The sequence below is a fragment of the Chiloscyllium punctatum genome, chromosome 22, assembly GCF_047496795.1.
Source record: "Chiloscyllium punctatum isolate Juve2018m chromosome 22, sChiPun1.3, whole genome shotgun sequence".
Taxonomy (NCBI): domain Eukaryota; kingdom Metazoa; phylum Chordata; class Chondrichthyes; order Orectolobiformes; family Hemiscylliidae; genus Chiloscyllium; species Chiloscyllium punctatum.
Window position 1 is genome coordinate 18,009,153 of NC_092760.1, and position 13,154 is coordinate 18,022,306.

The following is a 13,154-nucleotide window of genomic DNA, read 5'->3' on the forward strand; positions in this document are numbered from 1 at the left end:
TCACACTGTGATCCACAGTGACCCACACTGTTATTCACACTGTGACCCACACTGTCATTCACACTGTGACCCACACTGTCATTCACACTGTGACAAAAACTGTCATTCGCACTGTGATCCACACTGTCATTCACACTGTGACCCACACTGTCATTCACACTGTGACAAAAACTGTCATTCACACTGTGATCCACACTGTCATTCACACAGTGACCCACACTGTTATTCACACAGTGACCCACACTGTCGTTCACACTGTGATCCACACTGTCACTCAGACTGTGATCCACAGTGACCCACACTGTTATTCACACTGTGATCCACACTGTCATTCACACTGTGACCCACACTGTCATTCACACTGTGACAAAAACTGTCATTCACACTGTGATCGACACTGTCATTCACACTGTGACCCACACTGTCATTCACACTGTGACCCACACTGTCATTCACCCTGTGACCCACATTGTCATTCACACTGTGACCCACATTGTCATTCACACTGTGACCCACACTGTCATTCACACTGTGATCCACAGTAATTCACACTGTGACTCACACTGTCATTCACACAGTGAGCCACACTGTCATTCACACTGTGAGCCACACTGTCATTCACACTGTGACCCACACTGTCGTTCACACTGTGACCCACACTGTCGTTCACACTGTGATCCACACTGTCGTTCACACTGTGAACCACACTGTCGTTCACACTGTGACCCACACTGTCGTTCACACTGTGACCCACACTGTCGTTCACACTGTGAACCACACTGTCGTTCACACTGTGACCCACACTGTTGTTCACACTGTGACCCACACTGTCGTTCACACTGTGACCCACACTATCGTTCACACTGTGACCCACACTATCGTTCACACTGTGACCCAGACTATCGTTCACACTGTGACCCACACTGTCATTCACACTGTGATCCACACTGTCGTTCACACTGTGATCCACACTGTCGTTCACACTGTGATCCACACTGTCGTTCACACTGCGACAAAAACTGTAATTCACACTGTGACCCACACTGTCGTTCACACTGTGATCCACACTGTCGTTCACACTGTGATCCACACTGTCGTTCACACTGCGACCCACACTGTCATTCACACTGCGACCCACACTGTCATTCACACTGCGACCCACACTGTCGTTCACACTGTGATCCACACTGTCGTTCACACTGTGATCCACACTGTCGTTCACACTGTGATCCACACTGTCATTCACACTGTGACCCACACTGTCATTCACACTGTGACCCACACTGTCATTCACACTGTGACCCACACTGTCATTCACACTGTGACCCACACTGTCATTCACACTGTGATCCACAGTGACCCACACTGTTATTCACACTGTGACCCACACTGTCATTCACACTGTGACCCACACTGTCATTCACACTGTGACAAAAACTGTCATTCGCACTGTGATCCACACTGTCATTCACACTGTGACCCACACTGTCATTCACACTGTGACAAAAACTGTCATTCACACTGTGATCCACACTGTCATTCACACAGTGACCCACACTGTTATTCACACAGTGACCCACACTGTCGTTCACACTGTGATCCACACTGTCACTCAGACTGTGATCCACAGTGACCCACACTGTTATTCACACTGTGATCCACACTGTCATTCACACTGTGACCCACACTGTCATTCACACTGTGACAAAAACTGTCATTCACACTGTGATCGACACTGTCATTCACACTGTGACCCACACTGTCATTCACACTGTGACCCACACTGTCATTCACCCTGTGACCCACATTGTCATTCACACTGTGACCCACATTGTCATTCACACTGTGACCCACACTGTCATTCACACTGTGATCCACAGTAATTCACACTGTGACTCACACTGTCATTCACACAGTGAGCCACACTGTCATTCACACTGTGAGCCACACTGTCATTCACACTGTGACCCACACTGTCGTTCACACTGTGACCCACACTGTCGTTCACACTGTGATCCACACTGTCGTTCACACTGTGAACCACACTGTCGTTCACACTGTGACCCACACTGTCGTTCACACTGTGACCCACACTGTCGTTCACACTGTGAACCACACTGTCGTTCACACTGTGACCCACACTGTTGTTCACACTGTGACCCACACTGTCGTTCACACTGTGACCCACACTATCGTTCACACTGTGACCCACACTATCGTTCACACTGTGACCCAGACTATCGTTCACACTGTGACCCACACTGTCATTCACACTGTGATCCACACTGTCGTTCACACTGTGATCCACACTGTCGTTCACACTGCGACAAAAACTGTAATTCACACTGTGACCCACACTGTCGTTCACACTGTGATCCACACTGTCGTTCACACTGTGATCCACACTGTCATTCACACTGCGACCCACACTGTCATTCACACTGCGACCCACACTGTCATTCACACTGCGACCCACACTATCGTTCACACTGTGACCCACACTATCGTTCACACTGTGACCCACACTATCGTTCACACTGTGACCCAGACTATCATTCACACTGTGACCCACACTGTCGTTTACACTGCGATCCACACTGTCATTCACACTGTGACCCACACTGTCGTTTACACTGCGATCCACACTGTCATTCACACTGTGACCCACACTGTTATTCACACTGTGACCCACACTGTCATTCACACTGTGACAAAAACTGTCATTCACACTGTGATCCACACTGTCATTCACACTGTCATCCACACTGTCATTCACACTGTGACCCACACTGTCATTCACACTGTGACAAAAACTGTCATTCACACTGTCATTCACACTGTGACCCACACTGTCATTCACACTGTGACCCACACTGTCATTCACCCTGTGACCCACATTGTCATTCACACTGTGACCCACACTGTTATTCACACTGTGACCCACACTGTTATTCACACTGTGACCCACACTGTTATTCACACTGTGACCCACACTGTCATTCACACTATGATCCACAGTCATTCACACTGTGACTCACACTGTCATTCACACAGTGACGCACACTGTCATTCACACTGTGACCCACACTGTCATTCACACTGTGACCCACACTGTCGTTCACATTGTGACCCACACTGTCGTTCACATTGTGACCCACACTGTCGTTCACACTGTGACCCACACTGTCGTTCACACTGTGACCCACACTGTCGTTCACACTGCGACCCACACTGTCGTTCACACTGCGACCCACACTGTCATTCACACTGCGATCCACACTGTCATTCACACTGTGACCCACACTGTTATTCACACTGTGACCCACACTGTCATTCACACTGTGACAAAAACTGTCATTCACACTGTGATCCACACTGTCATTCACACTGTGATCCACACTGTCATTCACACTGTGACCCACACTGTCATTCACACTGTGACAAAAACTGTCATTCACACTGTCATCCACAATGTCATTCACACTGTGACCCACACTGTCATTCACACTGTGACCCACACTGTCATTCACACTGTGACCCACACTGTTATTCACACTGTGACCCACACTGTCATTCACACTGTGACAAAAACTGTCATTCACACTGTGACCCACACTGTCGTTCACACTGTGACCCACACTGTCGTTCACACTGTGATCCACACAGTCATTCACATTGTGACCCACACTGTCGTTCACACTGTGACCCACACTGTCGTTCACACTGTGACCCACCCTGTCGTTCACACTGTGACGCACCCTGTCGTTCACACTGTGACCCACACTGTCGTTCACACTGTGACCCACACTGTCGTTCACACTGTGATCCACACTGTCGTTCACACTGTGACCCACACTGTCATTCACACTGCGATCCACACTGTCATTCGCACTGTGATCCACACAGTCATTCACACTGTCGTTCACACTGTGACCCACACTGTCGTTCACACTGTGATCCACACTGTCGTTCACACTGTGACCCACACTGTCATTCACACTGTGACCCACACTGTCGTTCACACTGTGACCCACACTGTCGTTCACACTGTGATCCACACTGTCGTTCACACTGTGATCCACACTGTCGTTCACACTGTGACCCACACTGTCATTCACACTGTGATCCACACTGTCATTCGCACTGTGACCCACACTGTCATTGACACTGTGACCCACGCTGTCGTTCACACTGTGATCCACGCTGTCATTCACACTGTGACCCACACTGTCGTTCACACTGTGACCCACACTGTCATTCACACTGTGACCCACACTGTTATTCACACTGTGACCCACACTGTCATTCACACTGTGATCCACACTGTCATTCACACAGTGACCCACACTGTCGTTCACACTGTGATCCACACTGTCGTTCACACTGTGATCCACACTGTCGTTCGCACTGTGACCCACACTGTCATTCACACTGTGACCCACACTGTCATTCACACTGTGACCCACACTGTCGTTCACACTGTGACCCACACTGTCGTTCACACTGTGACCCACACTGTCGTTCACACTGTGACCCACACTGTCATTCACACTGTGACCCACACTGTCGTTCACACTGTGACCCACACTGTCGTTCACACTGTGATCCACACTGTCGTTCACACTGTGATCCACACTGTCGTTCACACTGTGACCCACACTGTCATTCACACTGTGATCCACACTGTCATTCGCACTGTGACCCACACTGTCATTGACACTGTGACCCACGCTGTCGTTCACACTGTGATCCACGCTGTCATTCACACTGTGACCCACACTGTCGTTCACACTGTGACCCACACTGTCATTCACACTGTGACCCACACTGTTATTCACACTGTGACCCACACTGTCATTCACACTGTGATCCACACTGTCATTCACACAGTGACCCACACTGTCGTTCACACTGTGATCCACACTGTCGTTCACACTGTGATCCACACTGTCGTTCGCACTGTGACCCACACTGTCATTCACACTGTGACCCACACTGTCATTCACACTGTGACCCACACTGTCGTTCACACTGTGACCCACACTGTCGTTCACACTGTGACCCACACTGTCGTTCACACTGTGATCCACACTGTCATTCACACCGTGATCCACACTGTCATTCGCACTGTGACCCACACTGTCATTCACACTGTGATCCATACTGTCATTCACATTGTGACCCACACTGTCGTTCACACTGTCCTTCACACTGTCATTCACACTGTGACCCACACAGTCATTCACTCTGTGACCCACACAGTCATTCACACTGTGACCCACACTGTCATTCACACTGTGATCCACACAGTCAGTCACACTGTGATCCACACAGTCATTCACACTGTGACCCACACAGTCATTCACACTGTGATCTACACTGTCACTCAGACTGTGATCCACACTGTCATTCAGATTGTTGCTGGCCGTGGAGAGTTGTGCGTACAGCTAAAAGGCAGACTGACTCACCGCGTCCCTCTGGAAGTAGATCAGGATCCCTGCTGTAATCTGAGCGATCAGGATCAGCAGTAAGCAGGTGAAATACTGAAAAACAAAGCACACTGATTCAGATCGAATCCCTCAGCGCACTGTGGGACAGCAGTAGCTCGACACACTTATGGGGCTATGGGTTTGATTGTAGGTATTCTCTCACGTGGCTGCGCACACTCCTACGTGTCTGTGTGTGTGATTGGGTACGTTTCTGTGTGTACACGCATGTGCACCTCTGTGTGTCTGTATTGGTGTGTGTGCGTGTGAGTGTGAGTGTGCCTGTCTGGTAGTGAGTTTGTTCACCAGTGCCTATGCTTGCTCATGCAAGTCCACTCACATGTGTGTACATCCCCGTGTGCACACACACGTATGTGTGCGTGTGCAGGTGTGTGTGTGCCTGCCTGAGTGTATGTACAGGTGAGAATGTGAGTATGTGTTTGTGCAGGTGTGTCTGTGCGTGCGTGTGTGTGAGCGTGCACTCTCACATGTGTGTGCACTTGATGGGTGTGTTTACCCATAATGTTGCCCCAGTTTTTTTGTTCAGCACCTGGTGTTTTTGGCAGTGTCTGTCTCTCTCGGTGTGCAGTGATCCTGAACCTGTCAAGCAGACAGAGCTGCAAGTATCCCCCCCGCCCTCCGTGATGTCAGTCTGAGCTAAATGACCCTGACGCTCCCAGCCTCCATTGGAGACAGTGTGGACCGGTCTCTGTTACCCTGCACTGACTCACCAATCCTAAAAGACATCTGACTTCATTCACTGCTCCCAGGCAGCCGAGGAATCCCATCAACATGGTCACAGAGCCCACTCCTAACAAGATGTACGAGCCAATTTTCAACGCAGACGATGAGGACTCTGCAGGGAGTGAATCAATACTGAGTCAATACTTGCTTATATCAGACACTCATATACACTGCACCAATCTCAACAACTTCGAACCAGCAACACTGTACCAGGGCACCACTGTAACAGGGCACCGCTGTAACAGGGCACCGCTGTAACAGGGCACCACTGTAACAGGGCACCGCTGTAACAGGGCACCACTGTAACAGGGCACCACTGTAACAGGGCACCACTGTAACAGGGCACCGCTGTAACAGGGCACCACTGTAACAGGGCACCGCTGTAACAGGGCACCGCTGTAACAGGGCACCACTGTACAAGGGCACCACTGTAACAGGGCACCACTGTACCAGGGCACCGCTGTAACAGGGCACCACTGTACCAGGGCACCACTGTAACAGGGCACCACTGTACCAGGGCACCACTGTAACAGGGCACCACTGTAACAGGGCACCACTGTAACAGGGCACCGCTGTAACAGGGCACCACTGTACCAGGGCACCACTGTAACAGGGCACCACTGTACCAGGGCACCACTGTAACAGGGCACCACTGTACCAGGGCACCACTGTAACAGGGCACCACTGTAACAGGGCACCGCTGTAACAGGGCACCATTTTAACAGGGCACCGCTGTAACAGGGCACCATTTTAACAGGGCACCACTGTAACAGGGCACCGCTGTAACAGGGCACCACTGTACCAGGGCACCACTGTAACAGGGCACCACTGTACCAGGGCACCACTGTACCAGGGCACCACTGTAACAGGGCACCGCTGTAACAGGGCACCATTGTAACAGGGCATCGCTGTAACAGGGCACCATTGTAACAGGGCACCACTGTAACAGGGCACCACTGTACCAGGGCACCGCTGTAACAGGGCACCATTGTAACAGGGCACCACTGTACCAGGGCACCGCTGTAACAGGGCTCCACTGTAACAGGGCACCACTGTAACAGGGCACCACTGTAACAGGGCACCACTGTAACAGGGCACCGCTGAAACAGGGCACCACTGTACAAGGGCACCGGTGTAACAGGGCACCACTGTACCAGGGCTCCACTGTAATAGGGCACCGCTGTAACAGGGTTCCACTGTAACAGGGCACCACTGTAACAGGGCACCACTGCAACAGGGCACCACTGTAACAGGGCACTGCTGTAACAGGGCTCCACTGTAACAGGGCACCACTGTACCAGGGCACCACTGTAACAGGGCACCACTGTAACAGGGCACCGCTGTAACAGGGCACCACTGCAACAGGGCACCACTGTAACAGGGCACTGCTGTAACAGGGCACCGCTGTAACAAGGCACTGCTGTAACAGGGCACCACTGTAACAGGGCTCCACTGTAACAGGGTTCCACTGCAACAGGGCTCCACTGTAACAGGGTTCCACTGCAACAGGGCACCACTGTAACAGGGCTCCACTGTAATAGGGCACCGCTGTAACAGGGTTCCACTGTAACAGGGCACCACTGCAACAGGGCACCACTGTAACAGGGCACTGCTGTAACAGGGCTCCACTGTAACAGGGCACCACTGTACCAGGGCACCACTGTAACAGGGCACCACTGTAACAGGGCACCGCTGTAACAGGGCACCACTGCAACAGGGCACCACTGTAACAGGGCACTGCTGTAACAGGGCACCGCTGTAACAGGGCACTGCTGTAACAGGGCTCCACTGTAACAGGGCACCACTGTACCAGGGCACCACTGTAACAGGGCACCACTGTAACAGGGCACCGCTGTAACAGGGCACCACTGCAACAGGGCACCACTGTAACAGGGCACTGCTGTAACAGGGCACCGCTGTAACAGGGCACTGCTGTAACAGGGCTCCACTGTAACAGGGCACCACTGTACCAGGGCACCACTGTAACAGGGCACCACTGTAACAGGGCACCACTGTAACAGGGCACCGCTGTAACAGGGCACCACTGCAACAGGGCACCACTGTAACAGGGCACTGCTGTAACAGGGTTCCACTGCAACAGGGCTCCACTGTAACAGGGTTCCACTGCAACAGGGCACCACTGTAACAGGGCTCCACTGTAACAAGGCACCGCTGTAACAGGGCACTGCTGTACCAGGGCACCGCTGTAACAGGGCACCACTGTAACAGGGCACTGCTGTAACAGGGCTCCACTGTAACAGGGCACCACTGTACCAGGGCACCACTGTAACAGGGCACCACTGTAACAGGGCACCGCTGTAACAGGGCACCACTGTACGAGGGCACCGCTGTAACAGGGCTCCACTGTAACAGGGCACCGCTGTAACAGGGCTCCACTGTACCAGGGCTCCATTGTACCAGGGCACCGCTGTAACAGGGCACCGCTGTAACAGGGCACCGCTGTAACAGGGCTCCACTGTAATAGGGCACCACTGTAACAGGGCTCCACTGTACCAGGGCTCCACTGTAATAGGGCACCGCTGTAACAGGGCACTGATGTAACAGGGCACCATTGTAATAGGGCACCACTGTAACAGGGCTCCACTGTACCAGGGCTCCACTGTAATAGGGCACCACTGTAACAGGGCACCGCTGTAACAGGGCACCACTGTAACAGGGCACCACTGTACCAGGGCACCGCTGTGACAGGGCACCACTGTACCAGGGCACCGCTGTAACAGAGCTCCACTGTAACAGGGCACCGCTGTAACAGGGCACCGCTGTAACAGGGCACCGCTGTAACAGGGCACCACTGTAATAGGGCACCGCTGTAACAGGGCACCACTGTACCAGGGCTCCACTGTAATAGGGCACCACTGTACCAGGGCACCACTGTAACAGGGCACCGCTGTAACAGGGCACCACTGTAACAGGGCACCGCTGTAACAGGGCTCCACTGTAACAGGGCACCGCTGTACCAGGGCACCGCTGTAACAGGGCACCACTGTAACAGGGCACCACTGTAACAGGGCACCGCTGTAACAGGGCACCACTGTACCAGGGCACCGCTGTAACAGGGCACCACTGTAACAGGGCTCCACAGCAACAGGGCACCACTGTAACAGGGCTACACTGTAACAGGGCACCGCTGTAACAGGGCATCGCTGTAACAGGGCACCGCTGTAACAGGGCATCGCTGTAACAGGGCACCGCTGTAACAGGGCACCGCTGTAACAGGTCTCCACTGTAACAGGGCACCGCTGTAACAGGGCACAGCTGTAGCAGGGCACCGCTGTAACAGGGCACCGCTGTAACAGGGCACCGCTGTAACAGGGCACCAGTTTAACAGGGCACCGCTGTAACAGGGCTCCACGGTACCAGGGCTCCATTGTACCAGGGCACCGCTGTAACAGGGCATCGCTGTAACAGGGCACCACTGTAACAGGGCACCGCTGTAACAGGGCACTGCTATAACAGGGCACCACTGTAACAGGGCACCGCTGTAACAGGGCACCACTGTAACAGGGCACCGCTGTAACAGGGCACCGCTGTAACAGGGCACCGCTATAACAGGGCACCGCTGTAACAGGGCACCGCTGTAACAGGGCACCGCTATAACAGGGCACCGCTGTAACAGGGCACCGCTATAACAGGGCACCGCTGTAACAGGGCACCGCTGTAACAGGGCACCGCTGTAGCAGGGCTCCACTGTAACAGGGCACCACTGTAACAGGGCTCCACTGGAACAGGGCTCCACTGCAACAGGGCTCCACTGCAACAGGGCTCCACTATAACAGGGCACCACTGTAACAGGGCTCCACTGTAACAGGGCTCCACTGTAACAGGGTTCCACTGCAACAGGGCTCCACTGCAACAGGGCACCGCTGTAACAGGGCACCACTGCAACAGGATTCCACTGCAACAGGGCTCCACTGTAACAGCGCACCGCTGTAACAGGGCTCCACTGTAATCGGGCACCACTGTAACAGGGCACCACTGTAACAGGACATCGCTGTAACAGGGCACCGCTGTAACAGGGCACCACTGTAACAGGGCACCACTGTAACAGGGCTCCAGTGTAATAGGGCACCACTGTAAAAGGGCACCGCTGTAACAGGGCACCACTGTAACGGGGCACCGCTGTAACAGGGCTCCACTGTAACAGGGCTCCACTGTAACTGGACTCCACTCTAACAGGGCTCCACTGTAACAGGACACCACTGTAACAGGGTAACAGTGCTCCACTGTACCAGGGCTCCATTGTACCAGGGCACCGCTGTAACAGGGCACCGCTGTAACAGGGCATCGCTGTAACAGGGCACCACTGTAACAGGTCTCCATTGTACCAGGGCTCCACTGTACTAGGGCACCGCTGTACCAGGGCTCCACTGTAACAGGGCACCGCTGTAACAGGGCACCGCTGTAGCAGGGCACCACTGTAACAGGGCACCGCTGTAACAGGGCTCCACTGTAACAGGGTTCCACTGTAACAGGGCTCCACTGTAACAGGGTTCCACTGTCACAGGGCTCCACTGTAACAGGGTAACAGGGCTCCACTGTAACAGGGCTCCACTGCAACAGGGCTCCACTGCAACAGGGCTCCACTGTAACAGGGTAACAGGGCTCCACTATAACAGGGCACCATTGTAACAGGGTAACAGGGCTCCACTGTAACAGGGCACCACTATAACAGGGCACCACTGTAACAGGGCACCGCTATAACAGGGTTCCACAGCAACAGGGCACCACTGTAACAGGGTAACAGGGCTCCACTGTAACAGGGCTCCACTGCAACAAGGCTCCACTGTAACAGGGTAACAGGGCTCCACTGTAACAGGGCACCACTATAACAGGGCTCCACTGTAACAGGGCACCACTATAACAGGGCTCCACTGTAACAGGGCTCCACTGTAACAGTGCTGCACTGTAACAGGGCTCCACTGTAACAGGGTAACAGGGCTCCACTGTAACAGGGCTCCACTGTAACAGGGTTCCACTGCATCAGGGCTCCACTGCAACAGGGCTCCACTGTAACAGGGTTCCACTGTAACAGGGCTCCACTATAACAGGGCTCCACTGTAACAGTGCTGCACTGTAACAGGGCTCCACTGTAACAGGGTAACAGGGCTCCACTGTAACAGGGCTCCACTGTAACAGGGTTCCACTGCATCAGGGCTCCACTGCAACAGGGCTCCACTGTAACAGGGCTCCACTGTAACAGGGTTCCACTGTAACAGGGCTCCACTGTAACAGGGTTCCACTGCAACAGGGCTCCACTGCAACAGGGCTCCACTGCAACAGGGCTCCACTGTAACAGGGCTCCACTGTAACAGGGCTCCACTGTAACAGGGTAACAGGTCTCCACTGTAACAGGGCTCCACTGCAACAGGGTAACAGGGCTCCACTGTAACAAGGTAACAGGGCTCCACTGTAACAGAGTAACAGAGCTCCACTGTAACAGGGCAACGGGGCTCCACGGTAACAGGGCACCACTGTAACAGGGTTCCACTGTAACAGGGCTCCACTGTAACAGGGCTCCACTGTAACAGGGTTCCACTGCAACAGGGCTCCACTGTAACAAGGCACCGCTGTAACAGGGCACTGCTGTACCAGGGCGCCGCTGTAACAGGGCACCACTGTAACAGGGCACCGCTGTAACAGGGCTCCACTGTAACAGGGCTCCACTGTAACAGGGCTCCACTGTAACAGGGCACCGCTGTAACAGGACACCGCTGTAACAGGGCACCACTGTACGAGGGCACCGCTGTAACAGGGCTCCACTGTAACAGGGCACCGCTGTAACAGGGTTCCACTGTAACAGGGCTCCACTGTAACAGGGCTCCACTGTAACAGGGTTCCACTGTAACAGGGCTCCACTGTAACAAGGCACCGCTGTAACAGGGCACTGCTGTACCAGGGCACCGCTGTAACAGGGCACCACTGTAACAGGGCACCGCTGTAACAGGGCTCCACTGTAACAGGGCTCCACTGTAACAGGGCTCCACTGTAACAGGGCACCGCTGTAACAGGACTTCGCTGTAACAGGGCACCACTGTACGAGGGCACCGCTGTAACAGGGCTCCACTGTAACAGGGCACCGCTGTAACAGGGCTCCACTGTACCAGGGCTCCATTGTACCAGGGCACCGCTGTAACAGGGCACCGCTGTAACAGGGCACCGCTGTAACAGGGCTCCACTGTAATAGGGCACCACTGTAACAGGGCTCCACTGTACCAGGGCTCCACTGTAATAGGGCACGGCTGTAACAGGGCACTGCTGTAACAGGGCACCATTGTAATAGGGCACCACTGTAACAGGGCTCCACTGTACCAGGGCTCCACTGTAATAGGGCACCACTGTAACAGGGCACCGCTGTAACAGGGCACCACTGTAACAGGGCACCACTGTACCAGGGCACCGCTGTAACAGGGCACCACTGTACCAGGGCACCGCTGTAACAGGGCTCCACTGTAACAGGGCACCGCTGTAACAGGGCACCGCTGTAACAGGGCACCGCTGTAACAGGGCACCACTGTAATAGGGCACCGCTGTAACAGGGCACCACTGTAACAGGGCACCACTGTACCAGGGCTCCACTGTAATAGGGCACCACTGTACCAGGGCACCACTGTAACAGGGCACCGCTGTAACAGGGCACCACTGTAACAGGGCACCGCTGTAACAGGGCTCCACTGTAACAGGGCACCGCTGTACCAGGGCACCGCTGTAACAGGGCACCACTGTAACAGGGCACCACTGTAACAGGGCACCGCTGTAACAGGGCACCACGGTAACAGGGCTCCACTGTAATAGGGCACCACTGTAACAGGGCACCGCTGTAACAGGGCACCACTGTAACAGGGCACCGCTATAACAGGGTTCCACAGCAACAGGGCACCACTGTAACAGGGCTACACTGTAACA

At 53.8% G+C, this 13,154-nt stretch overlaps 1 protein-coding gene across 3 annotated transcripts in view; it reads right to left on the reverse strand.

The window, feature by feature from the left end:
- The window catches only part of LOC140493434 (CD82 antigen-like), a 173,363-nt gene that overhangs the window by 73,599 nt on the left and 86,610 nt on the right, over nt 1-13,154 (reverse strand). For all 3 annotated transcript variants that reach the window (XM_072591864.1, XM_072591865.1, XM_072591866.1), the window contains exons 4-5: nt 6,218-6,342; nt 5,469-5,543 (exon numbers count right to left, since the gene is read on the reverse strand). In XM_072591864.1, the coding sequence (XP_072447965.1) occupies nt 5,469-5,543; nt 6,218-6,342 (200 nt within the window). The remainder of the gene's footprint in view (nt 1-5,468; nt 5,544-6,217; nt 6,343-13,154) is intronic.